The 24,264-nt window shown below is 50.9% G+C and overlaps 10 protein-coding genes across 10 annotated transcripts; 6 read left to right on the top strand and 4 right to left on the bottom strand.

Moving 5' to 3' along the window:
* Positions 1-411: 411 nt before the first annotated feature.
* On the top strand, positions 412-2,682 carry CC1G_09578 (hypothetical protein; the record flags this gene model as incomplete). The annotated part of the gene is made up of 9 exons (XM_001839671.1): positions 412-633; positions 697-1,043; positions 1,096-1,227; positions 1,280-1,389; positions 1,452-1,586; positions 1,651-1,964; positions 2,024-2,460; positions 2,520-2,570; positions 2,628-2,682. The coding sequence occupies 9 exons, from the start codon at positions 412-414 to the stop codon at positions 2,680-2,682; spliced, it is 1,803 nt and encodes a 600-aa protein (XP_001839723.1).
* Positions 2,683-3,191: 509 nt separating this feature from the next.
* Positions 3,192-5,355, top strand: CC1G_09577 (hypothetical protein; the record flags this gene model as incomplete). The annotated part of the gene is made up of 11 exons (XM_001839670.2): positions 3,192-3,201; positions 3,431-3,645; positions 3,703-3,810; positions 3,869-4,003; positions 4,069-4,244; positions 4,313-4,733; positions 4,813-4,845; positions 4,901-4,961; positions 5,016-5,119; positions 5,171-5,201; positions 5,273-5,355. The coding sequence occupies 11 exons, from the start codon at positions 3,192-3,194 to the stop codon at positions 5,353-5,355; spliced, it is 1,377 nt and encodes a 458-aa protein (XP_001839722.2).
* A 1,398-nt stretch (positions 5,356-6,753) lies between these two features.
* CC1G_09576 (hypothetical protein) lies at positions 6,754-7,522 on the bottom strand (the record flags this gene model as incomplete). The annotated part of the gene is made up of 4 exons (XM_001839669.2): positions 6,754-6,866; positions 6,930-7,230; positions 7,277-7,406; positions 7,476-7,522. 4 exons carry the CDS (start codon positions 7,520-7,522, stop codon positions 6,754-6,756), a joined length of 591 nt encoding a protein of 196 aa, XP_001839721.2.
* Positions 7,523-8,204: 682 nt separating this feature from the next.
* Positions 8,205-9,747, top strand: CC1G_09575 (intradiol ring-cleavage dioxygenase; the record flags this gene model as incomplete). The annotated part of the gene is made up of 10 exons (XM_001839668.2): positions 8,205-8,374; positions 8,428-8,465; positions 8,522-8,577; positions 8,629-8,684; positions 8,739-8,864; positions 8,923-9,068; positions 9,127-9,206; positions 9,264-9,366; positions 9,418-9,516; positions 9,568-9,747. The coding sequence occupies exons 1-10, from the start codon at positions 8,248-8,250 to the stop codon at positions 9,745-9,747; spliced, it is 1,011 nt and encodes a 336-aa protein (XP_001839720.2). The 5' UTR covers positions 8,205-8,247.
* Positions 9,748-9,933: 186 nt separating this feature from the next.
* Positions 9,934-12,090, bottom strand: CC1G_09574 (hypothetical protein; the record flags this gene model as incomplete). Its single annotated transcript, XM_001839667.2, has 12 exons — positions 9,934-10,207; positions 10,271-10,308; positions 10,370-10,378; positions 10,443-10,485; positions 10,552-10,567; positions 10,618-10,758; positions 11,291-11,452; positions 11,546-11,567; positions 11,625-11,755; positions 11,824-11,856; positions 11,930-11,964; positions 12,038-12,090. The coding sequence occupies 12 exons, from the start codon at positions 12,088-12,090 to the stop codon at positions 9,934-9,936; spliced, it is 957 nt and encodes a 318-aa protein (XP_001839719.2).
* A 1,407-nt stretch (positions 12,091-13,497) lies between these two features.
* CC1G_09573 (high-affinity methionine permease) lies at positions 13,498-16,306 on the bottom strand (the record flags this gene model as incomplete). Its single annotated transcript, XM_001839666.2, has 11 exons — positions 13,498-13,821; positions 14,036-14,250; positions 14,347-14,511; positions 14,575-14,687; positions 14,748-14,930; positions 14,996-15,320; positions 15,375-15,411; positions 15,468-15,569; positions 15,758-15,881; positions 15,950-15,998; positions 16,051-16,306. 11 exons carry the CDS (start codon positions 16,304-16,306, stop codon positions 13,498-13,500), a joined length of 1,893 nt encoding a protein of 630 aa, XP_001839718.2.
* A 458-nt stretch (positions 16,307-16,764) lies between these two features.
* CC1G_09572 (cyclophilin) lies at positions 16,765-17,988 on the bottom strand. Its single transcript, XM_001839665.2, has 4 exons — positions 17,919-17,988; positions 17,366-17,597; positions 16,955-17,230; positions 16,765-16,883 (listed from the first exon to the last, which is right to left on the bottom strand). The coding sequence occupies exons 1-3, from the start codon at positions 17,931-17,933 to the stop codon at positions 16,989-16,991; spliced, it is 489 nt and encodes a 162-aa protein (XP_001839717.1). The 5' UTR covers positions 17,934-17,988; the 3' UTR covers positions 16,765-16,883; positions 16,955-16,988.
* Positions 17,989-18,422: 434 nt separating this feature from the next.
* CC1G_15657 (hypothetical protein) lies at positions 18,423-19,262 on the top strand (the record flags this gene model as incomplete). Its single annotated transcript, XM_002910181.1, has 4 exons — positions 18,423-18,537; positions 18,879-18,951; positions 19,111-19,190; positions 19,258-19,262. 4 exons carry the CDS (start codon positions 18,423-18,425, stop codon positions 19,260-19,262), a joined length of 273 nt encoding a protein of 90 aa, XP_002910227.1.
* A 2,121-nt stretch (positions 19,263-21,383) lies between these two features.
* Positions 21,384-22,265, top strand: CC1G_09569 (hypothetical protein; the record flags this gene model as incomplete). Its single annotated transcript, XM_001839662.2, has 1 exon — positions 21,384-22,265. The coding sequence occupies one exon, from the start codon at positions 21,384-21,386 to the stop codon at positions 22,263-22,265; it is 882 nt and encodes a 293-aa protein (XP_001839714.2).
* A 262-nt stretch (positions 22,266-22,527) lies between these two features.
* On the top strand, positions 22,528-23,731 carry CC1G_09568 (hypothetical protein; the record flags this gene model as incomplete). Its single annotated transcript, XM_001839661.2, has 2 exons — positions 22,528-23,261; positions 23,324-23,731. Exons 1-2 carry the CDS (start codon positions 22,578-22,580, stop codon positions 23,729-23,731), a joined length of 1,092 nt encoding a protein of 363 aa, XP_001839713.2. The 5' UTR covers positions 22,528-22,577.
* Positions 23,732-24,264: the final 533 nt, after the last annotated feature.

The raw sequence follows: 24,264 nt of genomic DNA, 5'->3' as shown, positions 1-24,264 counted from the left end.
TGGTCTCGGTCTGCTTCACAGACCCTATTGGAGACTCTAGCTTACCATTCCAGTCGGTCATGCGATGCATCCGATGCTTGAAGAACCAATCTAGACCAAGGGAGGGTACCTGGCCATGCGGAGTAGGGTCCACATGATATTGGGAGCTGAATGTCGGACTAGGTAGCAAAGAGACACGAAGGTCACGTTCTTTTGACTGCTACGCGCTATGCGACGCGTTTCTCTAGCTCCTCAACGCGCCTGTTGTTTAATTCTTTGTTTAATTCCCCTCGTCACTTACTAGGCGCCCGTCCACGTGATTGGCAATACTTAAGATTGAGCCTGTAGCCTTCGCTTCTACTTTCCCTTTCCTCGCACGTGCATAGAGACTTTTGTTTGCTTTGCTCATTGCTCCCCAATCCGCTCGTCACCATGGCCCCTCCCCAACTCCCCAAATTCTCTTCGACTCAGCGTCAATTCATCCTCAATCTCCTACCCGAGTTTCGTGAATGGCTCGATGCCAACAACCCTACTGTCATACCTCGACATTCGGCCACTACCGCCTGGATCAAGACCACCGCCTCTGACATCATGCGCCACAAAGACTTTGCTCCTGAACACCTTCAAGGCCATGAACCATCGGAGATGGAAGGGGTATGTGTTGCGGATAACTTTGATCTCATTTACGACACATCAGTTAACAATTTGACTCCACAGGACATCCGTACATTCTTCCGTAACTGGAAGAACGCCTCATACAGGCCTCGGAATGCAGAAGCTCAGCCCATCAGCTCCTCTCCTCGAAGGCGGCTCAACGTGGATCGTGCCCTTGAGGAAGCGATCCAGGCTGTTCTCATCCTCAAACATGATCTCTCAACTCGGGATTTCTTCTTGCTTTCCGATCCGGACGCATATCAGAAGGAGTACAACGCCCAGAAGGCAGCTCACCCCAAAGGGACACCTACCTGCACAATCTCGATGAGAGCTCGGAAGGCTGCGTGGGCCAATGCGGACCAGTCCTATTGGGAGAAGAAGAAGAACGAAATGGCAATGGACGTAGTCAGGTATTTCATCCACTTTTATTTAACATCCATCGATCCTTAATAACCTCATCAGTAACCAAGCCTTATGGCCCAAGTTCTTCCGTGAATCTATTCAGCACAATGTCAGCCGTGGGATTGTGGGGACAGTTGGGTTTGCTATTGTCTATGGATTTCGCACAGAAAACGACGGTATCCAACATGGAATGTGAGTAACTCTGATTCACAAATGAAGGCTACATCTGATCTACTCTGTCCAGCTTGTACGGTGGCCACGATTCCCTCAAGAAGGAAGAGATCAACCATCGCTTTGAGAACCACGACGAGATTCTCAAGGCTGCTTCTCGCCACTTTGATAAAGTCTTGCCAAGTGAGTGATCACCTCAAAGTATTTCATTTCTGAATGTCTACTGACGCGGTGAGATATAACAGCTCATTCAACCCCTTCTGTGTACGACTTTGAGCGCGATTCGAATGGTTGTTTAATTCTTCCAACCCTCGATCTCAGTCAAGCCTTGCCCGGGCAGGTGGCCAATCTGCTTACATCATTCTTGAAAACAATCTGGCGTGCGTTATCTCTCCTTTTGTTTTTCCACTTCAATCAAGCCTGACCATCATGTTGGAACCCTAGATGAAACCTATCCTACCGACAACGATATGCCAAGTATCCCTTGGACCCAACTCGGCTCGTCACCTTCTATCTTCTACGACACATCTCGCTTTTCTCTCCCACCTGGTGTGGTCATTGGTGGTGTGACAGCACCATGCCCCCTTCCGTTTGTTCTTTCGCTTTATGATTATCTTCGTGGCCTTCAAGATTGCGGGACCCCATTTGCATTCAGGACTAAAGACGAGATCCAGGCTCGTTTGAAGGCAGTTGCGGACGAAGTGGAGAAGGATGTGGAGAAAGACGACGAAGCTTTGGGTGATGCAGCTGGTGCTCAGGTATGTTATCAGTTCTTTACAGTGTTGCACTTTTCATTCAAAACAGATCTATTCTACAGGAGACTCGTCCTACTCCAACTGGCGAAAAGGAGTCCTCCGGTCGTCCTCCTGCAGTCACTGTCTTGTCGTCGCCGGTCGACAACCTGATTTCCCAGCCTGAAGATGCTTTATCCGCGACGCCAATCAGCTCCACCAACGACGCCAACATTGCTAATGCATCTAACGCTGCACCTGGAGATGCTAAGTTGCCGGTGGACCCTTCAGTTGAGACCCACGTCTTGGTGCAGGGTTCCACCTCAGATAAGAATCTCGCAAACGACACTCGTCCATCAAAGAAGTCTAAAGCGACCTCAAAGCTCTCGAAGGCTGACCGCGAGGTGATGGCTCCCATCACCAACGTCGAGAGCAGCAGCACTTCACGGTCTACTCGGGTCCGTACGCAGGCTGTGCACGGTCCCCAGCTCATTGCTGGTGGCCAACGATCCCCTGTTCGAAAGTGAGTACTCATTTAATTGGATGCATTGGTTGAATAATCACTTACGCCTCTTCGCTTAGCCCAAGCTGGATGATTCCTGGTGGCTCTCCTGTACCCTTTGGCAAGAAAAGGTCTGTACAAATTTCGGTTGTACTGCGCCCGTGATTTTTCTGATCCCCTCAATGCAGGAGCGCACCTTCGGAGGCAACCCGCTCGAATAGCAGCAAGCGCCGCCGAAAATGAGGTTGTCTCTTAAACGGATTCGGTGAGTCTCGACTCCTTTGCGTTGATGTTGCTTTAATCGCTGATTTCGCGATCGTAGGTCGTTTTCATGCAGGGTGTAGGTGTTCCTGGCCCGCTCGTTCCCATGTTCGTCCATTAACCACCCACTGCTCGCAACGTAGGCTGTCCCTCAATTAATCATCCTTTACTTCTCTCCTCATCGTAAGTGTTCACGCCTGTCTATTCAATTCTCGGTGATTAATCATTCCGTTGTCTTTTCCGCTGCTTTACGTGTGTTTAACTGCTCTCTCCCTCCATCCACTTGCGGCGTTGATCAATCCTCCACTGTCCGTCACCCTCTCATGCACGATTGATCAACATGAACGACGTCACCGCTCACTCTTGCCACCCATCTCGCTCTCCTATCTTGATTAACCACGGCTTCGTTTAATCGGCAACTCTCACTCTTCCCCTCGTCTCTGTCACCCATCTCTCCGCCTCCTTCGATTAATCACTCATTGGGATTAATCATGGCCTTCGGTAATTTTTTGACCCCCCCCCCCCCCTTCTCTTCTCCCTAACTCAATTTGATTGATCATGACCATTGTTTAAACATTGACTCTTGCCTTTCCCCTTCTCATCGCGTTACTCACTGTGTTTAATCACGATCTTCGATTAATTATCGACTCTCGTTTGGTAGTAGTACATTTGTAATTAACCACAAGTATAAATCAAGCGATCTGATTAATCGTGCAACACCGTGAAACAGTGCGAGGATTAACTGAGCGCCATCGGGGTTTTGCTGGTGGAGATGAGAGACAATATGCGTTTGTGAACGGTTTCTCTGTGATTGACCGACTATATTTGAGGAACGGGACGTTCTATGTTGCAACCAACGACTCAGCCTTCCCGCCGCGCACTGACCTGATAGGCAAACCGGTAGCTCTGCCCCTTGAGCCGGATGTGTCAGATGCAACAGACGAGGTAAGTGTACCTTGGTCTTGCTTGCGTTCTCACCAAAGCTTGAACCATCTCCGATAGGAAATGCAGTTCCTGTCTCCAGAAGACGCACCTGAAGTCCTTGGGGAAGTTGCAGCTCTCGTCCCAGACTTTACAGTGTTTCTGTACGATTCCCCTCAATTCATGCCCGTACGTGGAATATCCCTGTAGGACGACTGTCCAACGTTCAGGGCTAACGGCGTCTTAGCATTTCTATCACTGGTGGGGAGAAATCATTCTTGGAATGTGGAGAGTCTACTCGACGCTGGCCCTCGGCAAGAAATGGTCCACTTCCGATCCGGTCGACTTTCCGCTCCCTTGGCCTGCGCGATTCGTGCTGCCGGTAAGTCTGAATCGAATACCTTGCGCAATTAGCTCACTGAAGTGCGATGTCCGTTAAACATGTAGGCTGTCTCTGGGACCGAATGGCGAGACAGAGCAGGCATCATAGGTCCCACTATGCGACCAGCGTTTCCACAAGCTTCGATCGAAAAGGCAGACTATTGGAACGACCTCATCAAACTGGGCACGACAGTGGTATTCGAGAGGAGCATGATCATAAATCGAGACGCGGCTCACAAACAGTGAGCTCCTCTATCTATTTGCATGTTCATTATCATGGGTCTAACTCGTTGGTGTGTACCGCCTTTAGTCCTTTGTCGAATCGTTGGTTCAAGATGGTCGGAGGGACGATGAGTCTAACCGCGCCAGACCTGTTCTGGGAGCCGCTCCGTCAATCGTTAGTGAGGAACACGATTGGATACGTGCCTGCCGTGGACTCCAGAGGGAGAATCCTTGCTACTTCTTTAAAGCCGTCACCGCCGCCTCCTTCATCCCCCATAGCATTCGACGATGATACGGGAGTCTCGGATACAGCTTCTGGGCGATACAACCTTCCTGTCGTAACCTACATCTCCCGACAAGGCGGGGGTCGCCGGCTCGTTGCGGAAGACCACGAATTACTTGTGGAGTCGTTGAAAGAATTGGAGCGACAGGGGCTCTGCACAGTGCTTATTCCACAGATGGAGAAACTTAGCATCCGTGAGCAGGTTGCGATCATTGCAAAGACAACAGTGAGCCCCACTCCGGCACCCCTCTCTTCCCTCTGTGTCCTGGCATCTCCATCGTGGCTCAAGCCTTTACAATTCACAGATTCTTGTTGGAGTGCATGGGAACGGCCTGACAGTGAGTTGGTTCTCGCTTTTGATGGGGGAAAGGAAGTACATTGGTCTCTTTATAGCACCAGTTAATCATGCCTCCGTCCCTCCGTTCCGCAATTTTTGAAATCATGGATCCGCCATGTTCGTGAACTTAGCTATCGCATCAGTATGCTATATGTCTGATCTTCCTCCCAGCATACGTATTTGACTACGAAATGCTCGCACGAAACATGGGGCATAAGCACTACGCAGTCCATAACGATACGTTGTTGACGTATCCCAAAGGGAAGACCCATAATGTACGCCTTTGCTTGTGCCGTGCTACCATCTGGTACTAACCCTCCTTTCAGGGCATACACTTCACCGATGGGTTTCATGGAGGTACGTATCGTTCCAGTTGACCCCATACCAGATCTAGTCAGGATGCTAATCGCACGAACACCCTCTTTTAGAATCAATCCCGGTATATGGGCCAGTCATTGCCGATATGATTCGAAGGAGACTGACCGAGCCTGATGAAGCGGTGGAGGACTAATATTTAATACAGAGGCCAAAGTCTGTGAATATATATTCTAGAGACGCGTATATTTCGATCTCAAGTTCCGTTCTGGAACAGGGCTCATGGCTGTGATGACCATGCCCCCTTGAATGGGTTACTGGGAAGAAACGGAGAAAGATTCGCCTTCATGAGGGATTTGAAGGATCCTTCCCATGAGACAGGATGTCAGGATTACGTTCTACAGCCCGGCCTTTCCAATTGCCCGAAAGATATGAGCGGGCCCCGCAGCCTTGTCAAGTGGAACGCACCATGCTGGTTCGGAAAGACAACAGGGTTCTCCACCCCAACTTCCGAAGCCTTCTTTTCTGTTGGGACAACCATATCCACCTCTCCAAATTCTTTCCCTCCCCGAGTTCGATTTGAGACTGTTTCCCCCGTGTGGATGGGCTGGAGGTGTTTGTCCAGGATTTCCGACTCGGAGTGGGGTCTCGAACTCTGTGAATCGTGGTTGGCTATCGTGAAAGGACGTTGCTGGAGAAATCGGGTTCAAGCGAGCTCAAGAGCTGATTGTCAGCAGGTTCGGGCCTAATGTAAATGCGATGGATGGGTTGTCGCCAGCTCTCATGGTGGATGTCTTACTATCTCCACTGACATAACCGATGTGGGTCAAGGTCGTGCATTCGCGATCGCCATGCATACAATATTGGGGCACAGCTTAATTGAATAGACAGTGGGGGGAATACAGTTTGCACTACACAGGCTTGACCGGGATATTTCAGATGCAAACAGCGTAATCCTCTTGCCCGTGACGATTTATCGGGCATGAGGCTTGTCTTTTCCTCTCTACACAACAGTTGACTATTAGAAATAGGCGAAAGTAAACGCAAGGCATCTTACGTTGGACGGGAAGAGACAGTACTGCAGTGATGAGCAGCATCAAAGTGGAGATGCGCGCGATGCTCTTCATAGTCGGGTTCGGTGATTGAAGTTGGAAAGAGAGGCAAATCAATCGCGCTGTGGACTTTCTCTCCTCAGTTGTATTCGTTTAAATACTGAACGGTCGGCTGCTGTCACTACTCGAACAGGCATAGATTTCCCGAAATTTGCACGATTGTTCCAGCCGTTGACCACTGGAGGGCCGACACAGTCGATCCCGATACACTAAATACACTTCTTGCAAATACAACTGTCCAAGCAGGACGATTCTGAGCTTCCATTGTTTTAGGAGTCGTTGATTAATAGTATCAGATGCAGCTTGGCGTCCAAATCTGTTAATCTTTCTCCCGCGACCGCTGGGCAGTGGTAGCACGTCGTAACCCTTCGAACCATACTGGATGGCTTCTTCGCTAGATGTCTGTGGGAGACTTGGAGGCTGGTACAAGGATTCTTATCTCTTCTTTTCGGGAGAGCGAATGGGAGGTGATGAAGGGGCAATCAGACGTGATTCTTTCTGTCGTGGCTCGCGTGACCCGATATACCAGAAGAGGCCCCCTGGAGGGATGTCGCAACTTGCAGGCAGAGCGTGTTCAACCGACGCATACTTTCGGCTGAACCAACACCTTAGTCACCCGGGGCCCAAAGAACAGGTACCACAAAGCCAAAATACGTACACTTTTGCACCATAACTTCCAGTACCTCGTCCATCGTGTCACTCACTTCGGGCCGCCCGTTTGCACGGTACTTGTCCTTCAGTGTTTCGAATATCCAGCAGTCGAACGCAGCCTCAGCACAGAACTGCTCCAGATTCTTGACAAAGCATGGAGTCGATCCACTCAGAGCTAGTTGCGTAGCCTCTACAGCAACCATGAGCTGATGCATTGATCCAGCTAACTTGAGAGTGACGCCGATGTAGTCCCGCCACGGAAGCTTCAGGTCTTGTCCATACTTGACCATATCCCAACAGTCTACTTGCTTTAGTGTCGCGTCAGAGCCTGGATGCTATACAAAGGTCTATTACTCGATTTATCAGAGTACAGTCCGAAGGAAGGAGACCTGCCTTTGCTGGGTTCGCCACGTCATTCTTTGTACGTCGGCTTTTTCCTTTCGACATGGCAATTTTGAAAGGTCTGTTACGGATATTGGAGGTCCTATTGTCGAAGAAGGCAAGAGGAATGCGGAAGTCAGTGGAACTTGCTGAGGCAGGATCCGTGACTCACCGATCCTCCGAGACCCCTGCATGCAGCCCCTTGAACACGTTTCCCATTTGATCGCAGTCATTTGCACTTTGGACTCCCTACTGTACCCGAACAATGACGTTCGCCGCACACCATGTCGCTAAACATTGTTCCAGTCGAGAGAGAAGTTTATCGATGGGTATAGGAAGTTCTGGATGAAAATGGTTGAATGCCACTTGCGAGAGCTAAAGGGAATGCGCGATGACGCTGGTCCATGATAGGGGCTTTTAATCCGATCAACGCCCCCAATAAGGAAGGTAAACTTCTCTTTTAAGCCATTAGGAGGTGACTTTTCGCTTTGGAACTCTTCATGATGAGCCCCAAAAAGGCACCTGGGATAGGTTGCCTTCTAGATAGATAAACGTGCGCCATAGGACATAAGCGTTCTTGTCGCTCCTGGAAAAGCGGCTAGGACCGCACCCTGGATCCATCGCAACCCTTAGCGAGCTGTGATACAGTAACGGGAACAAGATGTCCGGACTGAAGCATAGTCAGCCTAGCGTCTGTGTTCATCGCTAAACGCGCTGCTCTTGTGGCTCCACTCAAGCCCGGATCACGCGCAATTCCGTTTCGGGAGAAAGAAGGCTTCGTTTGTCCAGTGTATTACTCATGCGGAGAATCCGAAGGCACTGGTGAAACGGCCCGACGCTCCTACTATTTATACCCCCAGACTTCCCCTTGCTCAGCGAGATATCATCTTTCTTGGATTCCCTTTCTTCCTCTTCATTGCAAAACCATTGCTACAGCATCGGAAATGGACCCTGGAGCGCTGGCGCGCGAAGCTGCAGCCCGAAATGGGCTCGATCCCGCAAAGTTGCCTCCTATTATCGACATGAACTCGGAGAACATCACGGAGAATGTACACATAGCCAACTCGAACTGTGAGCTCCCACTCCTTCTTATGAGTGTACAAGAGTTCGAATTCCTGCCGCAGGTCCCGACGAGCGTACGAAGTTTATCTTCGAACGACTGGTGAGTATCACTTTCCTGTGGGATGCCTCGAACCCAGAAACACACCTGTCCTGCAGATCACCCATATACATGACTTCGTTCGGGAAACCTCTTTGACTACGAAGGAGTGGGAGTGAGGCTTATTCCTCTCTAACCAGTGGTATTTGGCACTGAAGAGGCGCAGGACGGCGATAGAATTCTTGACAAAAACCGGGAAGATGTGTTCGGACATCCGGCAAGGTGGCCTTTCATCCTCAGAGCTCGTTTTCCTCAGCTCACTCTCTTGCTCGATAGAGTTCATCCTGCTTTCCGACACGTTGGGAGTCTCCACATTGGTCGATGCTATCAACAATGCCAAGCCGCCTGGTGCAACGGAAGGAACGGTCCTCGGTCCTTTCCTGACTGCTGATGCCAAAAACCGTACGAATCATCCTTCTCGCCCCAGTCCGAATCAGATCTAATTCAGCGAGACCCCTAGTTGAAGAAGGAGAGTCTATCGCCACAGAAGGCAAAGGACACTACATGTACGTCGAAGGACGTGTCCTCGATACGAAAGGAAACCCCGTGCCAGGAGCGGTAATCGAGACTTGGGAAACGGATGGTTTCGGGCACTACGACGTTCAAGTAAGGCGACCTCAATTGATCCCACTATATCTAATTACCCATTCTGCTCTTTCGCTAGTATGAGAATCGAGAGGAACCGGACTGCCGTGGCCGTTTCCGGTCCAAGGACGATGGGTCTTTCTCCTACAGGGCTGTTGTGTGGGTCCACCCCTTCGATTCCGCGCCTCACAGATACTCAAGACTGTCTTTGACTAGGCCCGTGCCATATAGCATTCCAGATGATGGACCAGTCGCCGACATGGTCAGGGCGTTGGGACGACATACCGTTCGCCCAGCCCACTTGCATGTCCGAATCGACGTAGGTCCACACATACCTGGAGACTACGCCATGTCCTAACTCTCTATACAGGCTCCCGGATTTGAGAACCTGACAACAGCATTATACTTCGAAGGCGACCCTTATGTTACCAGCGACGTCGTGTTCGGGGTCAAGTCTTCTCTGATCATGGTATATCCCTATTGCCCAATCCCCTGATCGACTCACTCAACTACGTTTTAGAAAACGGAGATCATCAACGATCCGGAACTCAGCAAAGCGCGCGGCTTCCCAGACCCGTCGAAGCCGCATGTCTATCTGAAGAGAAACTTTGTGATCCTCACGCCTGAGGAAGCGGGTGCCGCACGCGAAGCGCTGCGTCTAAAGCAAACTGGTACTCCCTCTTCAACTGCCAAGTTGTGATCATAAATTGCTTCCTGGAATAAAGATAACTACTGTACAAAGTTTGGTGCATGATATTATACATAAGTTGAGTAGGAAATGCGATGGTGAGAGGGAATTGTTCGAGAGGGGATTTACTACATGTCCTCCACTTCTATACCTGATACCTATATCACGGATGAACACCCGCGACAACCGCTTCTTTTGTCATGGTGGACGGGAGTGAGGTCTGGGAGACGCGACCGAACCCGCGAGTGTTGCAGAATCGGCAGCGGCAGAACCTGGAGGGTCCTGGAATGTCACAGTAGGAAGGGAAGGACCCGAAAGCGTCCATATGGTATCCAATTCCACCGGGCTCTGCGTTTCCCAATACTTCGTCCCATAATCGAAATGAGTGTTGGTAACCTGCGTCGTGTGGATACCCTCTTCCGCCGTCCGATGGAGGTTGAGCATAAGCCGAGACATCATGGTTACCGATATGCTACAGCGGAGCGGAAGGTATCAACGGGCGGGTGAATAGACAGATGAGGAACGCAGGACTCACCTGCTAGCAAAGGTCGAAAGGCTTCCTCGGAAGAAAGGCTAGAATATGCGATCGTTGTCAGAGTAAAGTCCAGGTACCCGGGACTGGTATGTATCTTACACCGCCAAACTAGAAACGGCCGGGATCGTCAGGAGTGAACACAAGATGATAACCAAGTAAATCAATCACATACATAGAAAGTCATGATGTTGGCCAAGTTGCAAAGGGCCATGATTCTGTGATCAGAGCGTGTGTGCTAAGCTTCAGGGGGAGACTCGATGATATGCGACCGGCGCACTTACGCATAATACATCGCGCCTAGAAACGAGTTTCAGCCAGATGCATACGTCAAAGAAAGGAGGACGCACCATCTCGCAGCAATATATCAACAAGAGCGATGTTTACACCTGTCACTCTCCGCTCCCTTCTCTCCTTTATGGTCTTCCAAAGCGTTAGGGTAAAGATAATCGAATCGTACGCGAATAGCGCTTCCCATGCGCCAGCTAGGCCTGTCAAAAATACAAGGGTTAGATAGTCTGGTCAAAATCCAAGCGGTCGCAAGAGAGTTTGGAAGAATCATTCATTAATCACCGTCCCCCAGTGGAGTGGGGAAAAGAAGTCGGAACTTCGTATCCACCGCGCAAAAGGAAAGAGATGACAGGAGAACGAAGGCAAGAAGAAGAAATGTCGAATAATTGATACTCACGGATGGCCCTAGATTCGACAAAACACCAAGTATCCCGAGTCGTTGATAATGATGGATGGACATGGAATGTGAAACCCTCGTCAGCAAGGAACGTTCGTCTCTCCACCGCTGATACATGGAAAACCCCCATGAAAAATCCACCAACTTACGTGACTCTCGACAAGCCGATGTGACACCCGGATCCGAATTCAGCAGGGGCGTTCTTCTGGCCGAACATCACAAACTGAACAAAACCACGTTATAGATCAGAGTAAGTGAGTAGAAGCCAGAGGGGATGAGGAGCGTGGAAGGGGATGGGATAGGATGGAGGTGAAGGAGAGCTCGGCAGGACGTACACATGCTATTCCGGCTAGGATGGCTCCACTCGTCAACATGTAGGCGAGAATAGGTTTTGAACGTTGGTAGAGGGCGTATATCCGAAGCGTGAGCAGCACTACCGGGACCTTGAGACGGCTGGGTCCAGAGATAGACAAATATCACCCACCACAGACGAGGATCTGGTTCACGATGAGCAATATCTGGCGGAACAGGCTGTACTTTTTGCAGCTGGGAATGTCCGACGAATTTTAGTTTCGCTGAGATCTACAGACCCGAAGACGAGCATAAATACCTCTGAAGCAAAAATTGAGTTAGAAGAAACAAGAGATCTGAGCTACCCCCAAGACGCACCTCTTTATCCAAGTCAATGAACCCCAGGATAGACACACACAAATTCCCAAAGAACGCAAAATAACGATTGAGGAAGAACCAGTAAGAGCTGGGGCTTTTCCGACGCGACCACAACAGCTCAATCTCAGGGCCTGCCGGACACACACAAAAATCCTCATTAGAACCCCGTTTAGTTGCACAGCGCGAAAGAGAGACGCACCCAGCGTAATGAAATGGTCATAATAAAGGCAAGCTTAACACCCAAGCCCAGTCCGACCGCCGTTTAGACAAATAACCTAGTCCATGAAGCAAAAACCGCGACATACTAATGGCGAGGAAGTGCATCAAGTTGTGGAGTAGACTGTATCATTCAAAAAGTCAGCAAATTCAACTCGCCGCCTAAGACTAGAAGAGGACCCTCTACTTGTACTCACATATCGCGTGCAGTCGAGACGGGGTCATGTTCAAACGGGAGTGGCTCTGACATCACACCCACTATTCAATATTCAATCCTCCAGTTCCAAGCCACCTCCAAGCCCGGTTCATGAGCAACAAGGCCTGATCCAACGGGGGTGAATCGCCAACCCAAAGGCGGCGAACGGACGAGAGGATAGACGACGATGATGGGAGTTGTGTACTAAAGAGAAATTCAAAAAAAGCTTGCTGCATAAACCTCCGTGGGCCCGTGCCACTGCCAACGGCGGACGGAGGCTGAAGGCTGAAGCCTCGACCACGGGGTTACAGCTGGTTACAGCCTCTTGGACCTTGATTCCTTTGATTCCCTACCAAAAAGCTATCCAGGTCCCAGGAGTAATGCTCCTGACACATGATGACAATCAGTGTCACGAAAAAAGCCCGCTGAACAGGATTTCTGCGCGAAACAGGTGTTTCTTCCTAAAACAGAAGGAATCAAGGGCGCTTGAGGGGCCTTGGGAGGGCGATTAGGAGGAGTTCCTCGATTAATTCTCGTGGACGGCCGCCGGATGCGTTCCTTCCCAGGGCAAACCTACTGTTCCAGTTCCCTTCGACTACATACTTCATGGAGGATGAAGTAACGTTGGGACATTCCGCAGGGAGGGAGGGGAAAACGCCATCTGTGTGTCCTAGCCCACCGTAACAACGTTAACCACGAAAGTACCACGGAAACCACTGGCTCCGCATTGGAACCTTGAGACATTCATCATCATCGCCACGTTTTTAAGACGGAATTGCATCCAGCTTCCAGAGTCCAGTGTCGACAGCCATCCCATATAATCCCCTGGTCATTCATCTCCATCTTAATTCTCTGGTCATTCATCGCCGCCCCCGGCTCGACCATTCCCGGCCACCCCAACTAAGCAAGTATCGGGTCATTCATACCATCCTCCCTCCGCCTTCTCGTCATTCCAAAGTCCAACGGGAGGCCACCCGAAAGCCTTCAAGCATCATGAATAATGACAAAAGATGACTCGAGTTGACCAAGGACCCCCAGCTCGAATTCCAGACCAAGCAGACCCCCCTGTCCTCCCCTTACTCTCTCTTCAGTTTCAAACTTCCGACAATGCCCTTGAATTTCGGCAATACTTGACCGTTCCTCGTCAGTGGTAATCAAGGCACCGCCGACCGAGGACTTGTTACTACCTCCGAACATCGTGAACTCTGTTGTACATGCGTCCCCGAAACTTGAAAGACGAAGAGATTAACCAAGTTATAGTATACTAGTGTACCGTACGACTGAGAAAGCATAACTTCCAAAACCATAACCATCTACAAAGCAACATGAAGTCAATCACCAGTTCGGCATCGTAAAAAGCAGTACTGAACTCACCTAAAAATACAATCCTAAACCCTTCCGAGGTAGCAGAGCTGGATAACCCCCGAGTCCCACTACGGATCATCAATCAGGCAGGTATCATCATCGACCCTCGTCCCGCAATCCACGTCTACCCACCCCACCCTCATCCTCAACTTCACCCGGTACCCTCTCATACCCACCAACCCTCTCCCTCTCCCCATCCCTTTCCGCAACCTCCTCCCCAGCCACTCTCCCCTCCCCGTCCCCACCCTCCACCACCGGCGCCACGTATACCTTCCTAAACACAACCCTCGAAACCCCATCCTCCATCCTCACAACCGTCCTCTCCAACTTATACCCCTTCTTGCTCGGTAACCACCGACTCCAGATGTACCAATACGCGATACCGACCAGTGAGATGGCGAATGATCCTGCTGCGTGGGACTGTAGAGGAAGGGAAGGGAAGGGAAAAGGGGGATTAGATCAGGATGTAAGTACGAAGAAAGAAGAAAGCGAAGAGATGGTAGGAGAAAGGGTAGGAGATGAATACAGATGCGGGTGCTTCAAAATTTAAGAGCACGACAAGGAGGGGTATGACAAGGAAGGTGCAAAGAGAAGACCCAAACGAAAAACAATAAGCAGTAACTAGAACACGCACCCAGTAAGGCAAATTCCTATACGGCCGCGACCCAGGCAGAGGCGGGATCCACGGCGCACCCAACAAAAACAAATTCGACGCCAAATACATCCCTACAACCGCTTTGTTGGCTTTAAAAGGCGGATCCCAATGTAGCCCTTTAAACGGTCTTGTGTACAACAAGAAGAGGCCCACGGCGACGAGTGTGTTGATGATGTTGAGGCTGTATGATGAGACTAGGAGCATAGTAGAGCAGGGTAGAGGAAAGGAGGGTAGAGGGGGGTGTGAGTACGGGAACACGAAGATGACGTTGAGAGGTGCGGAGAACTCACAGCTAAGCATAAACAAATACGCATCACCAGAAGGAACGAGGAAGAGGAACGTGCACGAGAGCGAGTACTGAACCAACATCGCAACCAGAGGTGCATTGAAAGGCTTGCTGCTAGCAATCTTGGACGAGAACGGTATTATACCCTCACGGCCGAGTTCTTGCACAACTAAAGTTACCCTTGATCAGCATGATACCATAAGGTAATAAGTAAAGTAGAGGGCTAGCTCACCTCGACCCTGCGAGAACTGTCCCGCGAGCAAATTCCCAAGGGTGGAGAGGGCAATGAAGCCACTCAAAACACGCTCAGTAGCAGGCCCAAACAAATTCCTAAAGAACAGCGCTCTGTTTCCCAAAACTATCAGCTCTAAGACCCCCCAAGGACATTCGCAGCAAAAGCCTTACGCGACAATCCTCTTGCTTCCCAAAATATCACTCTTGGAAACCGCCGCAAAGTACGCGACATTGATGAAGATATAGACAGCCGTAACAGCACACATCGCCAACGGCGCAGCTCGCTTGATAGTTCGAACGGGGTCCTTGATCTCAGATAGCGCATAATTGGCGTTCGAATACCCAATAAAGGACCTTCCAAAAATACGGCGTCAGCCCATCTACCACCACCACCACCACACCAGCGAGGAAACACTCACCAAATAACATTATACAACCCCGACACAAACGCATTCGACCCCTTCCCCTTCGACCCCTCCCAAAACTTGTCCCAAGACGAAAAATTATCCGGCATCTCGTAGCCTTCTCTCACCCTAAAACCCGGCACATCCGCAAGACACAAAAGACCCGAGAAGGCGATAGCGGCGAGGACGAGAAACTTTCCTGCACCGAGGGTGTTCTGGAGACGCAGTCCCCAGGGAGCGAGACGTGTTCCGTGCATTAGGACGATAAAGGTGAGGCATAGCCATGCGATGAAGCGGGTGTTGAAGTAGGTTGCGGGTATCGAAAGGGCGTTGAGGAGGTCTAAAAGGTGATGGGGTAAGAACGATCCCGGACGGAGAACCAAATGAAACGCACATTCGCTGAAAACGACGCTATTCGCGGTTCCAGTGTTCTAGCAATCGGTAGTGGGTAAAACGGGACGTCCCAGATGCAAGAGGAACGACTTACCGATAGGACAGAGTAAATGCTAAAGATACACGTCGCAATGTACTTTGGCCGGCGATAGATAAACTCGAAATAGTTCTTCTCTCCTCCACTCCGGGGAAGGCCCTGCAATCTGCGCGTCAGTCACTCTAAAGACAACACGACAGAACTGAACAGGCATCTCGGTGCAGCAGCCGCAGAAACGACAACAAAAGGAGAGCCACGGATCCATACATAGACGCTCAAGCTCAAGCTCACCGTTCTCCAGCAGCTGGCAAGCTCCGCACAAAACTCAGAACGGGGTATGTACTCACCGTTCCCAGCTCAGTGTACACAGCAGACCCACACGCAGCAATCATAGCACCAATAAGCCACATCGCCAACGCCATCCCCACACTCCCAGACGAACGCAGAATGTTACTCGGCGTGGCGAAGATCCTGCATTGTAACCCAACCGTCCATTATCAGTCTCAAGGACAGGTCGTACTGAGAACGTCCAAACGCACCCAGTCCCAATAACACGGTTGAAGATGAGTAAAGCGGCGCTAAACAGTCCTATAATCCCATTAATATTGCCTAGGTCCACAAAGAGATACTCATAACGCACCAAGCCTCCGTTTGGAATCCGGAACATCATCAAACCGTTCCCCAGACTGTTCTCTCCTCCCACTACTATCACCCTCATCATCCTCCAAAGTCCCGGACGCCGGCACACCCTCCTCCTCCCATCGCGAGCTCGAACTCGATGCCTCAACCACTGGCACCACCCGCTCCCCCGACCCACCAGATTTAACCAACAAGGACGCCGATTCGTCCGAGTCGTCTTTAACCGGTGGGTGGCTGAAGAACTTGCTGAACAGCATCGTCGCTAGCGTGTAGTAGTGCGGGCTCCAAGGCCCCGGTTTATAGGAAAATGGTAGACAGTGGTAGGAAGACCATTAAGGGGTACTCGAGTATACGCCTTAGCTGGGAGGGAAGACGTGACGCACTAAGGACAGGGGCGTGGACTAATTTGTCAGGTGTTCCCACGTCGGCAGCGGCCTGGTTGTCGGCATCAAGTAGGGCGTCTATCTCGAGGAGATCGCGCGGGCGATGAGAGGTTATCTAGTCATTCTGACGTGCGATACGTGATCAGGTCATACCATAGATTGTGATACCTCCCCTCGCACCGATATGCAGCTTATCGTCACAGTCGCCGCTTTGGAATGGACTGGGACAAGTGTGGGCACATGAATGAATCACGACGACACGCACAGCTCTTCACCCCAAAGGCAAGCATCGTGGCTACCAGATTCACAATATCATCTCTCAAAACCATCTTCGCTCCATCCTCAATCATTGGTATTGATACAATTGCCACTTTCTCCTGGACTACATAAAATAAACAACGTAGATAACAGTTCAAAAGTGTCAAATATAACTTCTGCCATTTCCTCTCGCCTACACAAAAGCAAACCCTTTCATCAGACACCATTCACATACACCCATAACAAAAAAAGACAGCAACATACCTAGATATCGTCATCGAATTCAGACGAAAACCATTTAGACGGTACCGCTCTTCTTGATGGTGATCTTGGCCTTGGGGTTGCCAGAGGCAGTGCCGAGAGCCTCAATCTTCTTCACGAGGTCCATACCCTCAACGACCTCGCCGAAAACGACGTGGGCGCCGTCGAGCCACGAGGTCACAACGGTGGTGATGAAGAACTGCGAGCCGTTGGTGTTCTTGCCGGCGTTGGCCATCGAGAGGAGACCAGGCTTGCTGTGCTTGAGCTGGAAGTTCTCATCTATCGAAAGTAGTAGGCATCACGTCAGATATCCGTCGTAAACCATAACCCCCCAAATAGCCCAAGCACCCCAAAAACCCCCCTTTCCATCCCCAGGCCAGACTAGCCCGAAATAAACTGAATCGAGGTACTCACCAGCAAACTTCTCGCCGTAGATGGACTTGCCACCCGTGCCGTTGCCCCTGGTGAAATCACCACCCTGCAACATAAAGTTGGGGATAATACGGTGGAACGAGGAGCCCTCATAGCCAAATCCGTGCTGGCCAGTCGCAAGCTCACGGAAGTTGCGCGCAGTCTTGGGGACAACGTCGTCAAAGAGCTTGAAGACGATGCGGCCAGCGGGCTGGTCGTTGATGGTGATATCGAACTACAGAGGGGATAGACGGAGTCAATACGTGTTGGGTGTGAATCACGAATAACTTGTTGGTTTAATCGAGGGCCCGAGAGGCATCGACGGGGCTTGAGGAGGGAAAGCTAGATCCTGGATAGCGAGGGGTGTGCAGCGGCGTAATCGATCCCATATCGCATCGATAGCAGGCCTAAATCTCCCTGATCACCGCACGCCGCCCACGTCCCACCACCCAACCCATCCATCCATCCATCCATCTCCCACTGATCACCTCGAAACGCCCCTCCTCCCCATCGTCGCCATCGCCAGCCAAAACCACAAAGGACGAAAAACACTCACGAAAACGTTGGCCATTTTTACGAGTGTGTGGGTGTGTGTGGAAGGTTGGTGGTTGGTCGTGAAGAAAAAAGAGGAAGGAAAGATTGGGCGGGTGGTGGTGTGGAGCCCGTTTAAAAGCTTGATTATCACATCATCATCATCGGAAAAGATAATCAATAATTATTATCAAATCAGTTTTTTATCTTGATCAGTGACGCAAAGAGACGGATTCGGACATACACCACCTGATCTCACGCAGCCTTAGCCCTGGAGAGTCACAGTGATCTCATGAATCTCATGCTCATGCAGTGATGCACGGACTCGGAAGGGCTTCCTGATCTGCCAATATGGTCCATCAGCCTGGATCATCACCGCCTTGGAGCCTCTCAAGCCTCTCAGCACTGGCTCAACAGGCTTGGAAGGGTCCGCGGTGCCGTCATAAAGCTCGAAGTTATTCCTGTACCGCCTCGTTACTGTTTATGGAGGACCGTCTTCGCTGGAGGGTTCGAATCATTCTGGAACGTTATGCACAGGAATGCTTGTCAATGTGCCGTGGATATGGATATTACATACGAAGACCCATGTAAGGGATCGCCCAATGGAAGGAATAAAAACGAGGGTGGGTTCGCTGAGAAACGGGGTACGTTCTTTCATTATCATACATACCTGCTAAATCCCAAGACCGTTAGGGTTGCGGTCCGATGTAGTGCTTGGTTATCTTCGCCCGTCTACGTATCTTCCAAGAACGGAATAAGTAATGTACTTGTATAGAAACTGACGAGAGCATATGAGAGCATTCGCTTCCTTTCCTTTCGGATGGAATAGTATAGTGAAATGATCCACACACTCGTTCCTCTGAACCCCATCCCATCACAGCAGTACATACATAGCTGCCGTCACAGTGGCATATCTGTAGCTCTCGTCACAGAAAGTACCATATGCAGTAGGTCACTCTAACGAAACATCCGTTCGCCTCGGCAGAATACACTCGTCGGAGGGATTCAGGTAGCGACGCCGTTCTAACTTCTAGGGTGACAGAAGGGCTTGAAAGAGGGTGCGTAAACATATAAAGGCCCTTCTTGCTTGATGCCCAAGTTCTATTCTCGAGCTCCCTCGGTGGCACATAAGCGCTAAGCCTTATGAATTTATATGTACATACCGTTCCATGAATGAACCAAGGTAGACCAAGGTGTTATTTATGCGTGTACTATAGACCTCGAGTCCACGTTGCCCTGACAGAGAATACCAAGAACGGAAATGAAGAATCGAGGGAAGAACGTGCCTGGTCTGGCGGTACGTGCCTCGAGGGTCGAGCTCGGGGCTACATTCAGAACCAGATCTCCCGCTGAACCATTTATAGAGTAGAACCGAACGAACTCAGAGCAGGATCCCATCCAACGTTTGCACTTTACGAGTTCATTATAATACATGTATACTTGCAATCTACGTACGCTTGCATAGGGTCCTCGGTGTGGACAAATGGGTACTTCAAGCTGCTCTCCCAAGGCCCAAGGGTCTCTATCTGGGTCAATATCTGGGGTAAGTGAGGAATATAGTAGTGAGCGAGGCAAGGAATGGATCAATAGAAGGATGGGTGTAGCGAACGGCGACGAGGTAGGTGCACGCAACATATATACCCCGTCAAGCACCAACCCTAGTAACCTCACTCTTAATCTTAATCTCCTTGCACGACGTCTTCCATTTTCCACGAGGTAGGTTCCTCCAACCCCGAACGACCAATCACCGAATCTTGTCCGCCCCACTGCTGCCTCTTAACGCTCAAAGGAGATTAAGCGCTTACCCCAGATACGAGTATGTAAGTACTCGTTAACGTTCTGAGTATCGGCTCCGAGTGATCCGTCCTCTTGAAACGCATCCCCGAGTAAAATATATGTCATGATCTGCTGTAGTTGGAGTATGTACATAGGCTACTTATTAGTATTAGTAGTTACGATCGGAGACCTCCTACTGTAGTCGAACCACAAAAACTTCGGAATATTTTATTTCGTAAACCCTCTGCATCGACGCGGGGATGATGGTTATCTTGCTTCTCCCGAGCCAATAGTAGGTTCTCAATCCGTCGAGGTGAGGTGTAAACTCCAGAAAAAAACTTTCTTCTTCGAACATATCATACGTTCTACGAGAGCCGACACACCAGCACCTACCAAGTCACCAATTCCCTAATTTCTAGCGCGCAAGAAGCATAGAATTCGACCCGGGAGCGATGCCTATCCCGCTTCTCAGCCCTCTCCAAATCCCAAGACTCATATTCGAAGTGCACTGTGAGATATATTAGGGACCTGGACGAGGCGCCCAAGAAGTTCTCTTGTTCTCCGAGGTGGGGTAGAAGGAATAGTGGAAGGGTGGGTACGGCACTGCTTTTTAGGTTTGGGAATTGGTTAAAAGGAAGGGTGGGTGGGTGGGTGAGATGGGTTGTGTTTGTTCCTCTCTTTAACACACCTCCTTCCCACTAAACATCCACTCGCAATTTGAATAATATGCAGTTCAAATCGACCTTGTTCGGTTATATCCTTCTCGCCTTTGGACTGCTCGTCAGCGTCTCTGCCAGTCCCAGTACGTTCATCAGAGTCATCTCAATTGTGACCTCTGTTTAGATTTCTGATTGTGTCTATGGTCTACCCATCCACAGTCGACGTCAAACCCCAGCCCGAAGTCGAAGGGGACGACGTAACAGTTAATTGTATCCCCGTTTGCATCTGAAGGACTTGAACCTATAGCGAGGTAAGCACCAGGAGTTCAAGTCATGACCTAAGGATACCAGCTAACTGTCTGACTGTCTGTACAACACAGTCTTCACACTGGATCGCCTATATACGCCCTGACCTGACTGTACTTAGCCGTAGCCGTACCCGCGTTAAAAACCATTCGCTTCCACTTGCACTCAAAACAGAATCCCTCCTTCCCAATCCGTCCATTCCTCCGGCGCGTCGCGTCACTTCCGAGTCCCCGACGCGATCGATCGAAAACGCGGGTACGTACACGATGACGACTGTCATCGTTTCCCCAGTTAGAGTCTGTATGTAATGAATGTAACGGGTAACGTCAACTTCAACGTCGTCGTCGGGTTGGGAGAAGACTCGGTGTCACCACCAAAGGTTCGAATTCTATTTATAACTCATGGGATCCTCCATGATGTCTCACCTCGAGACTGTTTCTCCCCGACCGAATCCTGAGAAACTTTGTCACGCCCTTGGTGGAACTCCGTACTTCCTCTGTGTCTTTTTAGTTTCAGGAGGTTCAGTTGAGAATTTTCTCCTTTTTCGTGTTTTCTCCTCTCTCAGAGCCAATTGAGTGCTTGAAAACCTACTCGCCCCCGCCGTTTATCGTTCACAATCTAATCTACGTCGAACGCGAGACCCTACAAAACCTGAATATTCTCCAGGTACGCCTTCTCGCTCACCAATTTCCACCTGCCATTCAAACCAACCCCTTAGCGTATTGGTAGCGCAACCCCCATACTCTAAAATGGCAGAGAAAAACATCCAACCAGGCGACGACGTCACCTGGAACTACGGGCGCGGGCACCCCACAGGGACAGTATCTGAAGTCAAAACCGACGCCGGCGGGAAACTCGAAATCGAAACGGCGGGCAAGACGGTGCACAAGAACTCGGACCCGGAGAACCCCGCTGTGCATGTGGAGAGGGAGGGGAATGATGTAGTGAAGAGGGCGAGTGAGCTGGAGAAGATTCCAGGTGGGGAACAGTCGGCGGGGACGGCGGGTGCCGGTAAAGGAGGGGGCGGGACGAAGGAGGGAGGGGGTGAGGCGAAGGAGAGGGTAGGGGATGTGGCGATGAAAGACACCGAGGGGGAGAAGGATGCTGGCGAGGTGAAGGAGAAGGGGCCGGCAGCGGGAGAGGGAGAAGGACAGGCTCCTCCAACAGTCGGGAAGGAAGCCGAAGTAGGCGAGAAGCGCGAGAGGGAAGGAGACGTCGTCGCCCACTCAACGGAAAAGCCACCGGGAGAAGAGACTCGACCTCTCGCTGCTGCCTCGACAGATGCCACGACGACTGGCGAGCAAGGCGAGGCCGAAAAGGAAGCAGGAAAAGACGCGAAGAAGCCGAAACTCGATGCTACTGACGGTGACGCAGAAACTGACGCACCTGCCCCAGGAGAAGGCGAGACCACGACAAAGGCGACCCCTGCGAAACGCGGGCGGGGACGAGGAAGAGCCAAGACGACTTCGACAGCCCCTACACGTACGTCGGCACGGACGAAGAAGGGAGCTGCTCATGCTGTAGATGCTGAGCCACAGAAGCCAGTCGAGGAGTCGGCTCCCGCAGCGAATGGTGGCGCAGAGCAGGTGGCTACCGCGATGCAGGAGGGCGGGGCTGAACCAGCGATTTGATCTTTCAAATAGTCAGTAAATTAGCCGTTTGTGTCTCTTTACTCCTTTAATATGTATGTAATCACTTCCTAGCTGGAGACTGAGTACTATGAGCGTCCAGAACTCGAGAGGAAAGCGGCATATCTCGTCCTTGTTGGTAATCGTGGACAATTAGGCGCTGAACTTGGTGGGAACGTGACCTTGGAGGTTACATAAAGAAAGTATAAAACGAGGTTCGCCTCGTTTTCTCTTTCAACCTTTCAACTGCGGGGATAGCCAACGTCTACATCGATACCCAGACGTTGACTCTCCCTAGCTACTCCAAACTTTTAAATGGATTCCCGCCACGTTCAAGACGACGCTCGTCGAGAGCACAGCGCCGACGACCACCGTCCTGAGTGGTATGACGAGCGCAGATCATCGATATCGACGACGACCTCTCTGGCGACCCAATGCACCTCCTCCACCGTTACAGTTACCGAGAAGAGCACTCAGCCCAAATCCACCAACTATGTCTCCATCAACCGTGCAGCCTCTGCAACCGGTTTTCTAGGGAGTCTGCTCGAAGGCGCGCCTCAGATCGTGGAGACCTTCCATATTGACCCCCACCTCAAAGTCCCAGATAGTATCCTCCAAGCTCGACTTGGTACTACTCAATCATCTACAAGGTCCGGGACATTGCCTACACCAACTACGAGGAGTAATGCCAGTCTGCGGGTCGTGGACGGCCGAATCGACGTTACAATTTATCTCGTTGCGGATGATGACCCGCTCTCTTCTGCCAGAGGTACCCGTGGTTCTGGGATGGGCGCGACGTTGTCAAAAGGTTCTCAACCTGCTTATACGTTTGGTGAAGGAGGGATGCCTGCAACAGGGCCCCACCCGGTTTCAGGAAGGAAGATGATTACCAGCCCTGCTTTTCAACTGTCGAATACGAGCGGGCGGACGACGCTTGATGTAGAGCTCATCTCCACTGTGAATGGGTGGTTACCAGCCGAGACGGGGATTGTCCGCATTGTAAGTCAAGTCTCGCAGACCCCAAACGACGTTAATTAACGTTACGGATCCATGAATGCTAGGTCGCCCCTCGTCCCCGACCCCCGTTCATTCTCAAAGCTTGTTGCCAATCTCGATCCCAACTCCCCTCTGCAACAACCCAACCACAAATAAGGATCAACCCAAGTCCCTTCGCAGCATGCGCACCATCCCGCCAACCTTTAACCGTCCGCCTTCCCCGCTCCTTCCGGGGCCTCCTCACTCTGCGCATTGGATCGGGGGATATCAGCAGGCGTGTGTGGCTCTCCAAGGCCGTAGAGGGTCTTATAACGTTCAGAGATGAGGCGCCGTTGAGTTTGGCGTGCTTCATTGGCGAGTTGGACGGTGTGGAGTCTCTTACGGTTCAACATGGTGGAGAATGGATGGGGGATCAGGCGGATCTTAGGGTTGAGGAGGGGCGGTTGAGGGTGGTGTTTGACGATGAGGAGTAGTGGTGCTTGCTGTTATTGGTTTTCTGTGCACATCCAACCCGTTCTGAACACTACTGGAGGGAGACATACTTTAGTCGACCAAAGGAGATCATCCCGATGACCAAGTTGCGCCCGTCGGCGTACGCGGGCTGGTAAGAAGCTGAATCTGCGCAGCGTTGAGCTGTCGTCCGGAATATTTTCGCGTTCTTAAACCTGTGGACGTTGGCGACTTTGGCAGATCTAACTCGCATCACCCTGCTGCGGTTGTGAAAGGACGTCCACTCTATCTTGAAGAGCGGAGGTAAGTTCAAGGCTCATTGTAGCGGTCGCTAGCGAGCGCGGGCATCGGGCGCTTAATTTGAGCAATGTTCAATGTTCTGGGTCTGACTTGGGCTGTTCGATTCTGGCGAATGACCGAAAGGCGAGAAGTCGTCTTCGACCACTTTTCGGATCCGCCTCGACGAGCTTTCCGATATCTTCGGGGAGCTGACCTTCGACCCAGCAACTCGAAGGTCGAGTTCAAAGTTGACAAGAATCTCGTCTAGGGTCGTGGT

Source organism: Coprinopsis cinerea, assembly GCF_000182895.1.
Source record: "Coprinopsis cinerea okayama7#130 chromosome 11 map unlocalized cont3.11, whole genome shotgun sequence".
NCBI lineage: Eukaryota > Fungi > Basidiomycota > Agaricomycetes > Agaricales > Psathyrellaceae > Coprinopsis > Coprinopsis cinerea.
The sequence above is the reverse complement of the archived record's forward strand: the minus strand, read 5'-3'. Positions and strand labels throughout refer to the sequence as shown.

What these genes read in the sequence shown, in the direction of transcription:
- CC1G_09572 (XM_001839665.2), bottom strand. An exon ending in CTACGGCGAGAAGTTTGCTG is followed by an intron (nt 17,231 to 17,365) that starts GTGAGTACCTCG and finishes TACTTTCGATAG; the next exon opens with ATGAGAACTTCCAGCTCAAG.